The following is a 16800-nucleotide window of genomic DNA, read 5'->3' on the forward strand; positions in this document are numbered from 1 at the left end:
GCCACACGTTAAGATATAGAGCTTTGGTGTTTTCGGAACAAATGATCAGGGTCAATTGGGGCATCTTTTGGTATGGTGAACATTAGGGTGGTCCAAATTTTAGGGTGGTTCAGAATTTTTATTTTGACGGGATGACGAGATAGCGCTTTGAAGTCTTGAGAAAAGTTGTAGAAAACACAATTCTGAGCAACTTTGCTGAAGAGCACAAAGCTCTATCTTCAAACTGGAAGTTTCTAGAGCCATTTTTGTAATTTAAGTTGAAGTGTTTATGAAAAAAATAGTTTTTTTTTTTATTTATCAACTCAGGCTTTTGTTGTAGCGAGTTGGTGTCTTCTAGACATTTGTAGAGCTTATTAAAACACACATTTATCTTCCAAGAAAGCGAAAATCGGACCTTTTAAACGAAAGTTATAGCCAAAATACGACGAAAAATGAATTTTGGTCAATTCTATCAAAAGTTATGGGCAAAAAAACGATTTAAAAATGCTCATTTTCAAATTGAGATTAAATAAGTTAAACAAAAAAGACCAAGCGATATTTTCAGCAAATGTACTATAAAATGTTTACTTTCAGATGCTTCTAAGAGCGAGGTCAAACTCCACCACCTTTTCGAGTTATTCAGATTTCAAAATTGCGTCTTTTTGTCGTATTTTGGCTATAACTTTCGTTTAAAAGGTCCGATTTTCACTTTCTTGGAAGATAAATATGTGTTTTGATAAGCTCTACAAATGTCTAGAAGACACCAACTCGCTACGAAACAAGCTTGAGTTGATAAATTAAAAAAACTCATTTTTTCATAAACACTAAGTCTTCAACTTAAATTACAAAAATGGCTCTAGAAACTTCCAGTTTGAAGATAGAGCTTTGTGCTCTTCAGCAAAGTTGCTCAGAATTGTGTTTCCTACAACTTTTCTCAAGACTTCAAAGCGCTCGTCATCCCGTCAAAATAAAAATTCTGAACCACCCTAAAATTTGGACCACCCTAATGTTCACCATACCAAAAGATGCCCCAATTGACCCTGATCATTTGTTCCGAAGACACCAAAGCTCTATATCTTAACGTGTAGGCGCTATCAATTTTGTCACGTTAGATTTCGGTTTCGGACCACTGTGCACTGCTGCCAAAGTGCATAAATTTTTGTTTGGACTAATGGTACGAAAAGACTTTTAAAAAGAAAGTACTCTCATAATATAAGCCAAAAAATAATAATTAATTCACAGGAATTGAAAATTCTAGGAAGAATCTTTCTTCTTGAATTCACAAAATCAAAGAAACTTAACGAGCATTTACATAAATGTGGATATCAATGTATTTTTGCAAATCTTTTCTTGTAAATTCCATTTTCTGCTTTCTAATAATAATTTATGTTATTCTAAAAAATAAAAACTTTTTTTTATTTTGAGTTTGTAAAATCTGTAGAGCATGATGATGAAAAATCCCAATCATTAAGGAAATCGGAGGTTTGGATTGGAAACAGATAAAAACGGCTTCGTTTACAACTTACTTAATTTGTTCTCAAGATATTCGAAAGCTTTCTTTAGGAATTCAAACTTTGAAACAAATTTATTCGTTCAAAAAGTATGTTGATACTAACGTTAGCCTGAAAAACATTGAAATTTGGTTTAAAAACATTCCGGAAAATTTGTTCTGGTTTCGGGAGAAAACCGGGAAAAGAACCGGGAAATTAAAAATCGAAATATAGTGGCCACCCGGAAAGTTTTAATCATTTATTTGTAATTTTAGAAAAAAACTCAGATTCTTTCAAATAACTTTTTCGTAAAGGGACCATCCATAAACCACGTGGACACTTTTTTGGGATTCTGTTAACCCCCCCCCCCCTTCCCTCGTGGACGATTGTCCATACAAAAACAAACTTTTTTGTAAGGATCGTGGACAATCGCCATACCCCCCCCCCCCACCAAAGTGTCCACGTGGTTTATGGATGGTCCCAAAATGAATTTCTTTATTTAAATTGCTTCAGAGTAGAGCAAATGTTCCAATTTCTAAACATTTAACATTTTTGCATTTACGTGATCACAAATTAAAGACTTCAAAGCAACATCACTACGTGCTTGCACCTTTCCCTTTGATGTTTTCAAAACCTAAAATAAAAAAAATCTTGAGACACATTCCTCCATAAAATCGTAGCACACACGCATGCCTGATCCTGGCCGTTCACACATGCCGCTTCTGCCGCTGCTGCACTAGCCTCCGAACAGATGTTTGCAATCTGATCCTTTTATAGAGGAAAGATCACCTTTTTGTACCTGCTGCCGTGCCGTCGCCGTCTGGCTGCCTGTTCGCTCTTCGAGGGCAAACTTTTTTTGGCGCGAATTTGTTTTTGCGCCCTTTTCCCTTTAACTCCGTCGTCCTCCTCCTCCCGAGCCAGGATGCACTTTGTGTCCTTTTAAATTGCGTCGATCCTGCGCAGACACCCACACTAAAGCAAGCTTTTTTTGTTCTCTCTTTTAACTCTGCTAGGGTGACCTGCTGCACTGGTTGTGCTGCACGGTGTTTGTGACGTGCCGCCAAACGGTCACGCCAACCGTCGGCAACCGGAACGCCGTCCTGCAGGGCAACTGCGTCTCGCTGACGCGGCTGCTGCGCCTTTGCGGAATCAAGTAAGGTTTTATTTGTGGGAAGGTTTTTGGGCACGTTGATAGCGTTTTTGGTTTTCTTTATTTTGTAGCCTGCACGAGTTCTTCACCAAAATCGGCCAATGGGTGGAGATGGCCTCGCTGCCGGAGGAGAACCGCACCGCGATCAACACGCTGCAGCACAGCTTCAAGGTGTCGATGGTCATCTACGGCAAGTTCTGCGAGCTGTTTACGCTGGTGTTCCGGCCGCCGAACCAGGACGAGCAGAAGCGCAGCAAAAAGTCCAAGCCGGTGCCGTGCAGCACGAACCGGCTGCACGAGTTTTGCTGGACGTTGTTCATCTACGCCAAGCACGAGTACCCGGAGCAGAGCGCGGACGTGGTCACGTCGTGCAACATGATGCTCTGTTGTTTGGATTTGGTGTACTCGAACGCGATCGCCGACGGCCGCCGAGACATTGTCAATCCGGACTTTGAGGGGCTGCCAGCGGACTTTATCGCCGAAGGACGGATCCCGCTGGAACCGCTTTGCATCATCGAGGCACTGAGCGAGGCCAACTGCAGCAGCGAAGCGCTTGTGACGAAGAACACCATCTGGAAGGACGTCATCGAGACCCTGTTCCAGACGAATGTCCTCCGCGGGGACGCCAACAGCTTCACCGGACTCATTTCCCTCGCCAATTTCGATGAAAACTTCAAGTCGCTCAACAGTCGCTACGACACGTTCATCCTGAGCTGTGGCGAGTTTGACGAGCGAATCGCGCTCGGTCAGAAGATCGTGGAGAACCCCCGGATCAAATCGGAACGGGATGCGCCGGAACGTATCCCGCTGTGCCAGCAAACGCCGCTGAGCGGTCGGAGCCGGATCAGCAAAGATGAGTGCAATAATAAATTCACCCCCATTTCCACCGCAAATGCCTCGGTCAACAAGTTGCGCATGAAGCTGCGCTACGACGGAGAACCGCACGGGTCGCTGCGCGAGCTGCTCAAGTCCTGTGCCCAGGATCCGATCGCCATCGTCACGGGACGGATCGCGGCCGAGCGGGAGAAGTTCAGCAAACAGATGCGCGAGCAGAACTGGAACCAGAAGAGCACCACCGCCCGGTTCGACATGATCGAGGCTCTGTACTACCGGCTGCTGGAGAACATCATCCGGGCGGAGATTCGGCGCCGCGGGGGAAACGTCATCCGGCAGGTTTGCTGCGAGGAAATGTTCAACAAGACGCTATTGGTGTGCTGCGCGGAGATCGTCATCTACGCGCACAATCTGCAGCAGAACTTCCCCTGGATTCTGAAGATGTTCGACATGCAGCCGTTCATCTTTTACCGGATCATCGAGATGGTCATTCTGTACCACAACGATCTGCTGTCGCGCGATCTCATCAAGCACCTGACGATTGTGAGTATTTTGAATGTTGACTGCTGAAAAAAAAAATTATAAAAAATAAATCCCAATCTTTCAGATCGAAGAGCAGTGTCTGGAGTCGCTAAGCTGGCAGAGCTCGTCCCCCCTGTGGACGGTGATGGACAACATCAAGTACGAGGTAACGGCGAGCCACGGCGTCGAGTCCTCGACCGACCTGTCCGGAATCACACCGCACAAGCCCGGTGACAGCGTCACCAAGGCGAACGGCCAAGCCAAGCTGGGTGAGTTGATTTGTAACGATCATTTTAATTTTTAGCCCTTATTCAGAACATTCTTTAATCTCGGCGTTGCCAGAGGCGACCCCGTCGACATCCGCTGCGGTCGCCGCGGTTGTCTCCGCGGAGGGCCGAAAGGTGTCCAACCCGGACTCGGCCAAAAAGCGTCTGTTCAAGCTGGACGACGATGAGCCGAAAGCGTCCACTTCCGCGGACGATCAAAAGCCAACCACAAGCAGCTGTGAGGCTGAAACCGATAAGAAAGACCCACCGAAAGGTTCGTGAAGTCGCTGATGTTTCCACTTTCATCATCCATCATCGTGGCCTGGGGGCTCGCATCGTTCGCTTCACTAATCTCTACTAATCCCAGAACGCATCTGAACTGCATTTTTTCAGCACTTTTAAACCAACCTCATTCTAGAGTAGAATCGCAATTAATATCGCTGCTTTATACATTTTGCTTTCAATTGTGTTTTTGAAGAGTTCTAACAATTGTATGACCTCTTGCAGAACCGGTTGGACCACGTGCCAACCTGAACCAGCCGTTCCTGTCGACGCTGGGCTTCAACTCTCCGCTGAAGCTGCCCGTGCCGAACGGATCTCTCTCGAAGCAGCGCCCCGGAGCGAGTTCGTTGAACCTGTTTTTCAGAAAATTCTATGGGGTGGCCGCCGTCCGGATGAAGGATCTGTGCAACAACCTCGGACTGACCAGCGATGACAAGCAGAAACAGATCTGGACCATTTTCGAGCACTCGATTGTGCACTGCACGCGGGAGTTGATGCGCGATCGGCACCTGGACCAGATGCTGATGTGTGCGATATACGTGTTTGTCAAGGTCACCAAGCTGCCGAACACGTTCACCGACATCATGAAGTTCTACCGCATCCAGCCACAATCGAACAGCCACGTGTACCGGAGCGTTTTCATCGCGCGCACCACTCCGGCAGACCAGCAACAGCAGCAAAATGGCGAGACTCAGCGTGACGAAGTCACCGTAACCCGGGGGATCGCTCCGACCGATCTGGCCGGAGTGTCGATGCAGCACGGCTCGGAGGAACGGGGCGACATCATCATGTTCTACAACAAGGTGTACGTCCCGCTGATGCAGGAATTTGCCATCCCGTTTGGCAACGGGGACAAGGTGAGTTCCCTCTACAGCTGAAAGCCTCAACCGAACCTAATACTAAACTCCATTCGGCAGCGCTCGTTGATGCTGTCGCCGCCGCCGAAGACGCCCAGCCGGAGCGTGATGCAGTCGCCGAAGCAGATCGACGGCCGCATCTCGCTGTACATCACGCCGATGGACCGCAAGTGCGCCGACCTGAAGGAGTCGCCCAACTCGGTCACGTATCTCATCGATCGGAGCCCGGCGAAGGTGAGTGAGCTTGTTACAACATTTTTCAACAAAAAAAAAAAAGTTTTGATCAAATTTGTTCAAGTAAATTCAACAAACAACAAAATTCTCCAATGCTTGTGTTGGCAGACGATGTTGACAAGTGGCAGGAAGGCCTAACTAAAATCATGTGTGGGTTCCTTGGCCAAATAATTAGACCGGTATTTTTTTGGTTTGGCCATTAGGGTGACCTACGCCGTGTTAGGGTGGTCCGAAAAATGGACATTTTCGTCGATTTTCACAAAAACCTTTTTTTTCAAAAAATCATAACTTCGCTCCATTTTAACCGATTTTAGGTGTCTATAACGCAAATGAAAGGGAATAAGTTTGGCTTTCAAAGGAAAAATAGTTTGAGGACCAAAAAATTTAGCCAAACATTTGAAAAAGTCATATGTCTGAAAACGGATTTCTCGGAAAATTTTACGTAACATATAAAAAATTGGGAAAGGTTCATTAACGGGAATCGGAGCTATGACTTTTGAAAATTTTCGTAATTAAAATACGCAACTTTTGGTACCTAAACATATGTAGGTCATCGCTGAAATTTTGGAGTTATCGCAATTTTAGTAAAAAAGCTGATTTTTTGCCGTTTTTGTTATTTTGTCGTTTTTGCGCGTCGAAAAACCCAGATTTTACTGTCAAAAAATCATATCTCCGAATTCTGTTAATAAACCTCGCTAATTTTTTATATTTAGGTAAAATTTTCCGAGGAATCCGTTGAAAATATTTAAAGACATAGGCTCACCATCAAAACGGCATTTTAAATTTTCACATATTACTTTTTCAAATGTTTGGCTTGATTTTTTGGTCCTCAAACTATTTTTCCTTAAAAGCCAAACTTATCACCTTTCATTTGCATCCTAGACACATAAAATCGGTTGTGAAAATCGACGAAAACGGCCATTTTTCGGACCACCCTAACACGGCGTAGGTCACCCTAATGGCCAAACAATAAAATACGGATCTAATTATTTTGACCAAGGAACTAAGGATTTATTAATAAATAGAGAAAACTGAACATTCTGAAGCATTTTTTGATGGTTGTTACATAAATTTGAAACTGAAATATCTCGGCACTGGAGGATCAAAATTGCATTTTCTCAGAAAGAAAAATGTTCGCCGTAAAATTTCCGTGATTTAACTGGGAAAAATAGGCTACCCTAAATTAAAGAAGCATTTCTGAAAAAAGCTTTTAAAAAATGCCAAATGTCCAAAAACTAAAATGTTGGTCCAATATTTATAGTTCAGCTTAATATCTATGGACAAAAACCTATCGTTTGAAGATAACACACACAGTTGTATTGATTCCAAGCGATTTAAAAAAAATTGTTTAAAAAAGTGACTTTTTTCAGTAAATCAAAGAGGGGTGACAGAAAGTATTTTATTATTTTTTCATGTCTAAGAAAATATGGTTCCTAACATCATAATCTATTATTTAAAATGTGAGCACCTAAAATTCCTCGACATTACCTCAAAATGGGCTACTAAACAGTCATTTAAAATCACTTCCCCAATATCTGGAATAATTGATTAAACTTTGTTGCAAAATTTGTATCCAACTTAAAAAATATGTATTTTACTTTAGTTTTATTTTTAACTACAATATTAGCCATCGATTGCAGGGTGTGTCAAGATAGCACGATCAGATTGAAACTGCTTTCATATGAAGAGTGAAACAAGGCACGGATTTTTTCTCCACCATGTCATATTGACATTTTGTTTTGTGTATATAAACTTTATACAAATTTCCAGGCGACCTAGGATGTATTAATATTGTGTTGAAATTTAGCGGTTACAGGATAGGCCCCCAAAACCAAAGCTAAAAACTCGATTCGCCACCTACATCCGAGTAGGAGAACTTTAGTGCAAGGTTACGTTTACGTTTTTGCGCGATAAGTGCAAAGGCGAGTGAAAACTATTTTAATGTTTTTTAAAAGAAAATTGATCTTTTGGAATAAAATAAAGTTAACAGGTGGTAAGAAATAAAAAGTTCTATCGATTGACTTTTTGATTTTTTTGCTAAGTTGCCTTTTTCATTGAAAATTCTGAGATCCGGATTGAAAACGCGAGAATGAGGTTAGATTTCAAATTTTGAAAATCATTCCAATTACCATTTTTCAAGCAGAGCTTTGCCTTTATGGTAGAAGTGACTTTAAAAAATATTTGTTCACTTGAATAATCTACATTCTCAATTGATTAGTTAGGTTTTGGTTGATTAAAACATTCCCTTATTTTGAATCAGATAATGAACAGGTTAAATCGGCCATCACAAAAATATTTTCGTTTATATCAATTAAGCTATTTATTTCTTACCTGAAAATGGTATAATTTGCTATTAATGTTGATTTTATGATGAAATAAAACAATTTTAAATTGCAAACCAACTTACGCGCTGTAGGTTATAATGAAAACATCACCCCAAGTTTCAGCGCCCTCTAGTGGGGCGTAATTATGACGTTTGATTGCCTATAATTCATTGGATAATTAATTTTGGTAAAAACCTTGTGGAAACTGAAGATCTAATAATTGTGGTTTGGTTGAGCGTTTTAGCAGAATGCATTACTGTGAATACAAAGAGACATCGGGACTGGCAACACCAGCCAGCAACAGTCAACTGTTCGGAGCTCCTCAAACTTTTCGATTTTTTCGCCGTAATTAACAGTGTTTACCCGCGAGTTTGCTGCTCCAGCATGCCAAGGGCCGGCCGTGGCCGTGGCAGTTCGAGTGCGGCCTCGAAAAACCCGCGAAGTTCATCTACCGGCAGAGTGCAGAAAGGTAAACATACCAACGCCGCATCGACCGCCATCGCGCACGGGAGCGTGCCCGGTGACGTCACCGATCCATCGTTTTTACACGTGTCATACCGTCCACGTGAGTCCCCAGTACGGACGAGACAATCGACCCGGGCATCCGGAAGCACTTCCGGCCAGCAGCAGCAGTCCACCAGCACTACGACAACAACCACTTCCAACGTTCCCACCAGCAACGAATTTGAGATGCTGAGTGGAGAAGAAAACAACACCGCCAGTGACAGCAGCAGTGCTGGCGACGACGATGACGATGATGAACTTGCGCGCAAGCAAGGAAAGCAGAAAAAGTGTAACTCTCCGAAGGAACGACGACCACCTCCAATTTTTGTTTTGGATACGTTGGCGGACGATGTTGACGAGTTGCTTGAGGGACTCCAATATTGTCTTAAAATTAGTAAAACTTCGGTGCAAGTGATTACGCATAAAAAACAGAATTTCGACTTGGTAGTGAAGAAGTTGAAGTTGCGAAACTTCAAATTCTTCACATTTGACCCAGCAGAGAAGGTCCCAGTGAAGATCGTCCTTCAGGGATATCCGGACCGCCCGATCTCCGACCTGGAAGAACACCTGTCGGGCGTCAAGGTTAAGCCTCGAGAGGTTAAGGTGCTCTCGAAATCGACAACGGTGACAGGTACGTACACATTGTACCTCCTGTACTTCGATCGTGGGTCGGTCAAAATCCAGGACCTACGGCAGATCAAAGCACTGGACGGCTTCTTCGTGACGTGGCGATTCTACACGAAGAATCCGACCGACGCAGCGCAATGCCACCGCTGTCAAAAATTCGGACACGGTTCAAGAAACTGTAATCTTCCGCCACTTCACCGAAAGGTGCAATCTTCCGCGGAAAGACCAGCTGGGGGAAAACGCCCAGCAGCACAAAGCGCGCGTCAAGTGTGCGAACTGTGGGGGAAACCACACGGCGAATTTCCGTGGCTGTGCCGCGCGGAAAAAGTACCTCGAGGAGCAGGACAAGAAGAAGAAAGCGCCAGCGTCCCGCCAACCTCCAAAGACTTCGAGCACGAACGCTGCAGCAGCTGGCGGCGGAGCGGTTCCACCGACCAACCCAGCGTTCCCTCCCGGTTGGGGAGGTTCGTACGCTAGAGTAGCCGCTTCTGGGAGCGGTACTTCACCGGGACAAGCAGACGTTACCGGAGATGATCTCTTCACGCTTCCCGAGTTTTTCGCTCTTGCTGGAGAGATGCTCACGCGCTTTCGTGCCTGCCGGAACAAGGCAGAACAATTCCAAGCTCTGAGTGAGCTTATGATGAAGTATATCTACAACGGATAAGCTGCCTTGTGCAGCGAAGTTTTTCGACGTCAAAAGACAAAACAAACTGTGATCTAGTTTTAAGCTTTTCTATCTCTATCCTTTTCCTTAGCAAATTTAGAAGGTTTTTTTAAAATAATTTTTCCTTCTGTTGGCAAATCCATTGTTAGAATATCCAATTACATCAAAATGAACTATAGTACAAATCATAGTTGAGAGGTACTCCAAAACTCTATTAGGTTATAAGAATTACGAAATTGTGAATTGATTATTTACTAATAAAAACTAATTGAAAAAAAAAAATTGAATACAAAGAGACGAGTTGTTCCTTTTAATTCCGCTATATATTTTTAATATCTTGACAGATACGTATTTCGTCTACTACTTGCAGACTTCATCAGTGTTCTAATAATTTATCAACGTCCTACATAACAATCAACAAAAAGCCTAAACGAATCATTAAATTTGCAAAATTCCAAGATTCTTCTAAAAAGTGTGAGATTTAAAATTTTCATTTCCAAATTCCTTTTCCCCGCTCCAGGACCTGGACGTCATCAACCGCATCGTCAAGAACGCGAGTATTACCGGCTGCAAGCGCAGCCTGAACGACCCGGAGTCGTACGAACCCCCGGTCGGTTTGATCAAACCGAGGCGAAAGAACACAAAACTGGACCGGCTCATCTCGGACCGTCAGCAATAGTGGGTGGCTGCCGCCACCGCTGATAATTCTAAATAATTGTTTTGGTTTTTTTATCTTCTTCCTTATCCCACCCCACTCCACCCTTTCCTTTGTTAGTAGATAAGTCGAATCACGATCGCGATCGTTATAATATTATGGAGACAAACAGAAACAACATCTTAACGATACAACATTATGAATTGTACAATCCCCTTTAACTTTTAGCGCGTTTAATTGTAAATTTAACTCGTTTGTAAACAAAACAAGAATACACACAAAGCTCAATCGTGCTGAACTTTGACCATTTTATTCGACAATACAGGATTTTTTTGCGTTTTTTTTGTTTCGTCGCTCAACCAATCATTCACAATATCGTCTTGTGATCTCGTTGTGTGAGTCCCAACCCAACCCACCCGCGTTCGCCGTCCGTATCAGCTGGGAGTTTATCATCAAACAGAAAAAAAAACAATACCAACACGTAATTGATCTCAAAATCGGGTCTGTTATATTTAATAACGTTTAGCTCTATTTATTTATTTAACGAACATGAGATCGAATTTTGTTAGTCGAAATGTTATATTTATCGGACGACTCGTTTGCAATCCATTTCTACGTTCCTTCTGCGCGTAACGAAAATATTCTAGCCGAACCAACACACTTTTCCCACTTTACTAAATTCCGGTGTAATTCTAACGCGAATTTTGTGATTTAAGTGCTTTAAGTCGCAAATTTCACGCAAATGCAAAACACACCCTTTATCAAAATTATTCTCTCACAATAGTTTTTCCAACAGCTGGTGCGGAACGCAACGCAAAAAGATCGATTTTGTGGAGTTTGAGTAGAGTCGATGACGAAAACTAGCTTGTTTAACGACGCGATCGTGCTTAATATTATTATTCTGTTGCTTTAATTTTATTAACAATGTGATTAATTGAAGGAGAGAGGATTAGCTCGTGTACCAACATATTTTACGCTACCCAACTATAAGATACACAATATATATATTTTCGATTATATTTTCTTCTTCCCCGTATAAAGCCCTAATAAATCGATTCGATCCAAAACTCCCGTGTCTGCCTCCGTTTTATGATACTCGATAACATTCCGGAAGGATTCCATCCACCGACAACGTGACAACGACATCAATTAGCTGATCGTCTCCGTTATGGCAATTGTTAGGTGGCTGCCTGCCTGCCGGACGGCGAGACTTGACTTAGGAAGCCTAAAACGATAACAGCAATTAGTCAACTACCTGCGTGAGGGGATGCCCTGCTGGGGGTGTGTGCATTATGGGTTTGTTTGTCGACCGTAAATGCGTTTATCAGATGAAATTTTTTCGGCTTTTTTCTTATTCTTGAAGTCTTTTCCGTTACATTGTACATTACTAGCAAAACATTGCGAGACATCCGGAAGCGGGAAATAGGTCGAGTTGATTTTTTTTAATTGGTAGGAGCCAAAGAACATCTCAAAGTAACTTATCTTGTAGCATGGCGGAAAACGGAAAAAAGTTGACTCATCCCAGCATTAATTTTCGTTTAGTAAATTGTTTTTGTTATCTTACATCGAAACCATTTTAATATATTTGTTGTATTTACTCATCGTTATACATTATGTTTAACTAGTTTCACAAAGCAGAGTTCTGGAGATTCTTACAACTAATAGTTAAGAGCGAGTTTTTCACCAATGTGAAACAGGTCGTATCAAGGTGTTCCGATTTGGATAAAACTTTCAGTGTTTGTTTGTCTCTACATGAGATGAACTCAATTTGATTTTTGGCGAGTTTTTAGATCGAAGCCCGTCTAGAGGCTTTCTTACAAAATGATGAAACACCGACAAATATATTGGTGCAATTAATTCTTCAGAAACATAATGATAACACCCGGTGAGAATTTGGCGTAAAACTTCGAATCTTTTTAGGCTAAACCTCGAATGACATTTTTTTTAATTTCGGAGTTACATTATTGGGACCCAATAATAATTATATTTAATTAGGAAAAACATATTGGTTTGAAATTAATAGAAAAAATAAAGGGTACTCAGTCATTGATGTTATTAACTTTAAAAAAATATGTATCGATATTACACTTTGAGAAGCCAGCGAGAATTTTCACGCGCAGCGTAAAACGCGCAAGCGTAAATGTGCTGGCACTTATGCTTCGACTTGGCGACTTGTCGATCTTTCGAGCAAGAACGAGCCGGGACTTTGAGAACGGGCTGGGACTTTGAATTTGATGTTCAGTATATGATTCTGTATAAAACCAAATAATTAATAGGAAAAAATAGGGTAAAAATATGACGTAAAACACTTAAATGGCTATATTCCTAGAAATAAATTTTGGAAAATCTTCAAATTTTGGGCACAAGCAATTTATGGCGCTTGTTTTCGGACGGCTTTTTTTAAACTGAATTCTATTAATTTGATAGTGTTATCTGTAAAATAGTCCGAAAATAACTCTAAAAATGGCTTTGGCCACATTTACTGGACGAAAATTGTGAATCGAAAAATAAAATGTTTGTCTCCGACCCCACGGCTACAAAAATTGTGGGTTTTACGAGCGGTTTTCCAATGATGGAAGCAACAATTTTTGAAGAGTGGATACAGACATCGCACAAGTATTTCAGAAAAAGTACTCTCAGAAGTCAGGCTTTGAGTTCCGGGTTTCGAGCCAAAATTCAATCGATAGAGCGCATCAAAACCTTCAAATTAGTATATAATTGGATTTTTTTTTTGTGGGACGATTCCCCGCCGTGCACGATTTTTTTTAAAGATTTCTGAGAAAAGCGTTTTTCCAAAAGCAAACCTTAAACTTTTCTTTTGTAAGAAAGGCAAAATGTGTAATATTACATTACTATCAGGAACGGGTGAATTTTCATCTAGAGCACATTTTTAAACATTTTCTCGGTAAAATTTTTCAGAAAGAGGTTTTGTTTCTGAGCCGATTGTGCTCGATGCCTTTCTAACATTTAAATAGCAATCTTATTTAAATCAGCAACAACCTTAAAAAAGATCTGAACAAAAAAAGTTGAATTTTGGAAGGTTGAAAATTTGGATGGTTGAATATTACGTTTAATGGATAAAAATGTGAATCTGATTATAATTCACCAGAAACTGATTTAAATTCACCAGTTCCTGATGTAATTAACAATGTAATAAACAATAATCGTGGTGTCAGAAATGCCTCGCGTATCCGAAGTTTCGATTAACCGAAGTTCGATTATCCGAAGGTTTGTTTCATTTCATTTCATTTATTGGATTGTTTTAGCAAAAACATCAGTGCAGTAATTAACCTAAGCTGAGATGTGGGGTACCTTTCAACAGCTGACTAATTCAAATGGTGTTAGAGTTTACTGGTACACGGGAGAACAAATTGAGCATGGGAAGCAAAAAAGTTCCAAAATAACCTTCAAAATTGCTAATAGATAGGGGATAGTTAGAGAAAAGGAGGATCCGAAGGTTTGTATGAACAAACAAATGTTTTTTTTTTATCATATCCGAATTAGAATTCTGCGACCCCATTTCAGTCAAATTTGAATAGTTGATTGCCTATAAAATTGCCAAATGCATTTTTTAATATTCCATCACTGAGCAGTTCTCTAGGATTTCGGTCATTCGATTTTTTTTGTATTTTTTAATCCGACTGAAACTTTTTTGGTGCCTTCGGTATGCCCAAAGAAGCCATTTTGCATCATTAGTTTGTCCATATAATTTTCCATCAGGGTGGCCACTCAAGTCGGGAAATCGGGAAAGTCGGGAAAAAGTCGGGAATTCATCAAAATCCGCCAAAAATCGGGAAAAAGTCGGGAATTTATGATTTTATGTAATAAAGTCGGGAAAAGTCGGGAATTCTGAGCTTTTTTAACTATTAAATAAATTTTGTTATATTTTGTATAGTTTTCAAATTGAATTCACTCATTTCTGTTTTAGTAACTTACTTTAAATAAAAGGTTATTTTCACTATTTCAATATATTTGAGTATGGAAAAGCTGTTTAAGACCTTTAAAATCTTTATGAATATTGGAGTCTTTGACACAGATTTTCATAATATTTTTTTATGAATCAAATGATCGCTTTTAATTTTTGTTCACAAAACAAGAGGTAAAGTTGATGAAAAACTAATATAAAAATGGAGCGTAATGGCCAGCTTAGAATTATGATTCTATTCCATTTTGTCACATAATTGAATATTTGAAACAGGATTCGAGTATGGCAATAGTTTTTTGGGTAAATATTTGTAATTGTTTAACTAAATTCATTAAGTAATTTAAAATGTGTTTTTTTTCTAAATGTTGCCCTTGAACTTTTTTTTGTGAGTATGGGTAAATTACCTACCATAGATAAAGCTTGATTTTCAGTTTGCTTAAAACTTAAATATCGAATAAATTCCAAAATTGAAAACGATTTTTACGTTTTGAATACATAAAGAAAATATTGAAATTGCAAAAAAAATAATCCAAAAATTTTGAGTTCTTGCATAATTATTTAAAAAAATTGTCTCTTCAAACAGTCGCTTAAAATAAGTGGGAAAACATAAAATCATATCAAACTGAATTTTCATTGAAAAAAAAAACAGTTAAATACTGACCACTAGAAAAATTAACATTGATTAAAAAATTCAATATCAAAAATTACATAATTAAAAAGGGAACTTGGCAAAAACATTTTCTTTTATGAATTCCTTGACATTTTTCTAAATCTTTTGAATGAATAATAACAGCAATTACGTTTTAATCATTCTTTGATTTAAAATTATGATGAAGTTAAAAAAAAATATCAAAAACTGTACGTTTGCCAATTTAAAAAATACTATGGAAGTTATAAGTATTGTTGAACTTTCGATTATTTTTTCATAGACTAATTGTTTGTGTTTCTACTCTGAATCATAATAATTAAATTACATTTTTTGAAGTTTTCTTTATTTGTTGTTTAGTTTCTGTTTTTTTTCAAAAAATGCCTATATTTAGTTTTTTTTTCAATTCATTGAGATTTTTTTCGGTGGTTAATATTGATTTTTCTCAAAGAAAGTTTTTTGTTTGAAATCATTCTTTAGATAAGAAAAAAAACGAAGTTGACTTTATAGCTGTCGGCCACCATTGCTAGTACCAACCACTAGTGTCTTCCTTTATCTACAAGGACTTCGCCGCCCTGGGCTCCTAAGTGTATGAAAGTATGGCACGGAGCGACGGCGCCGAATACCCATATTTACACAAAGAATTTTAGAGCGCCCGCCGCGGGATTCGAACCGGCGACCTCTGGATTGTGAGTCCAGTGCGCGGTCTGATTGATCCACACGGGCGGGATATAAGATAAGAAATGCCTATTATTCAAACATTCTGGAAAAGTCTGGAAAAAAGTCGGGAAAAAGTCGGGAATTTGAAAATGGAATTTGAGTGGTCACCCTGTTTTCCATACAAATTCGGCAGCTGTCCATACAAAAATGATGTATGAAAATTCAAAAATCTGTATCTTTTGAAGGAATTTTTTGATCGATTTGGTGTCTTCGGCAAAGTTGTAGGTATGGATACGGACTACACTGGAAAAAAATAATACACGGTAAAAAAAATTTGGTGATTTTTTTATTTAACTTTTTATCACTAAAACTTGATTTACAAAAAAACACTATTTTTAATTTTTTTTATTTTTTGATATGTTTTAGAAGGCATAAAATGCCAACTTTTCAGAAATTTCCAGGTTGTGCAAAAAATCACTGACCGAGTTATGAATTTTTTAATCAATACTGATTTTTTCAAAAAATCGAAATTTTGGTCGTAAAAATTTTTCAACTTCATTTTTCGATGTAAAATCAAATTTGCAATCAAAAAGTACTTTACTGAAATTTTGATAAAGTGCACCGTTTTCAAGTTATAGCCATATTTAAGTGACTTTTTTGAAAATAGTCGCAGTTTTTCATTTTTTTAAATTAGTGCACATGTTTGCCCAGTTTTGAAAAAAATATTTTTGAAAAGCTGAGAAAATTCTCTATATTTTGCTTATTTGGACTTTGTTGATACGACCTTTAGTTGCTGAGATATTGCAATGCAAAGGTTTAAAAACAGGAAAATTGATGTTTTCTAAGTTTCACCCAAACAACCCACCATTTTCTATCGTCAATATCTCAGCAACTAATGGTCCGATTTTCAATGTTAATATATGAAACATTTGTGAAATTTTCCGATCTCTTCGAAAAAAATATTTTTGGAATTTTCAAATCAAGACTAACATTTCACAAAGGCCAAACATTCAATATTACGCCCTTTTAAAATGTTTGTCTTGATTTGAAAATTCCAAAAATATTTTTTTCGAAAAGATCGGAAAATTTCACAATTGTTTCATATATTAACATTGAAAATCGGACCATTAGTTGCTGAGATATTGACGATAGAAAATGGTGGGTTGTTTGGGTGAAACTTA

The 16800-nt window shown here is 39.5% G+C and overlaps 1 protein-coding gene across 2 annotated transcripts in view; it reads left to right on the forward strand.

The window, feature by feature from the left end:
* Positions 1 to 11455, forward strand: part of LOC120412894 (retinoblastoma-like protein 2) — a 61923-nt gene extending 50468 nt beyond the window's left edge. Inside the window, exons 3-9 of one of the 2 annotated variants that reach the window (XM_052710508.1) lie at positions 2483 to 2622; positions 2691 to 3996; positions 4061 to 4244; positions 4318 to 4515; positions 4749 to 5380; positions 5441 to 5614; positions 10254 to 11455. In XM_052710508.1, the coding sequence (XP_052566468.1) occupies positions 2483 to 2622; positions 2691 to 3996; positions 4061 to 4244; positions 4318 to 4515; positions 4749 to 5380; positions 5441 to 5614; positions 10254 to 10412 (2793 nt within the window). In that variant the 3' untranslated portion in view covers positions 10413 to 11455. The remainder of the gene's footprint in view (positions 1 to 2482; positions 2623 to 2690; positions 3997 to 4060; positions 4245 to 4317; positions 4516 to 4748; positions 5381 to 5440; positions 5615 to 10253) is intronic. The other variant, XM_052710509.1, reaches the window with a different exon arrangement.
* Positions 11456 to 16800: the final 5345 nt, after the last annotated feature.

This window comes from Culex pipiens, chromosome 3, assembly GCF_016801865.2.
Source record: "Culex pipiens pallens isolate TS chromosome 3, TS_CPP_V2, whole genome shotgun sequence".
Lineage (NCBI taxonomy): Eukaryota > Metazoa > Arthropoda > Insecta > Diptera > Culicidae > Culex > Culex pipiens.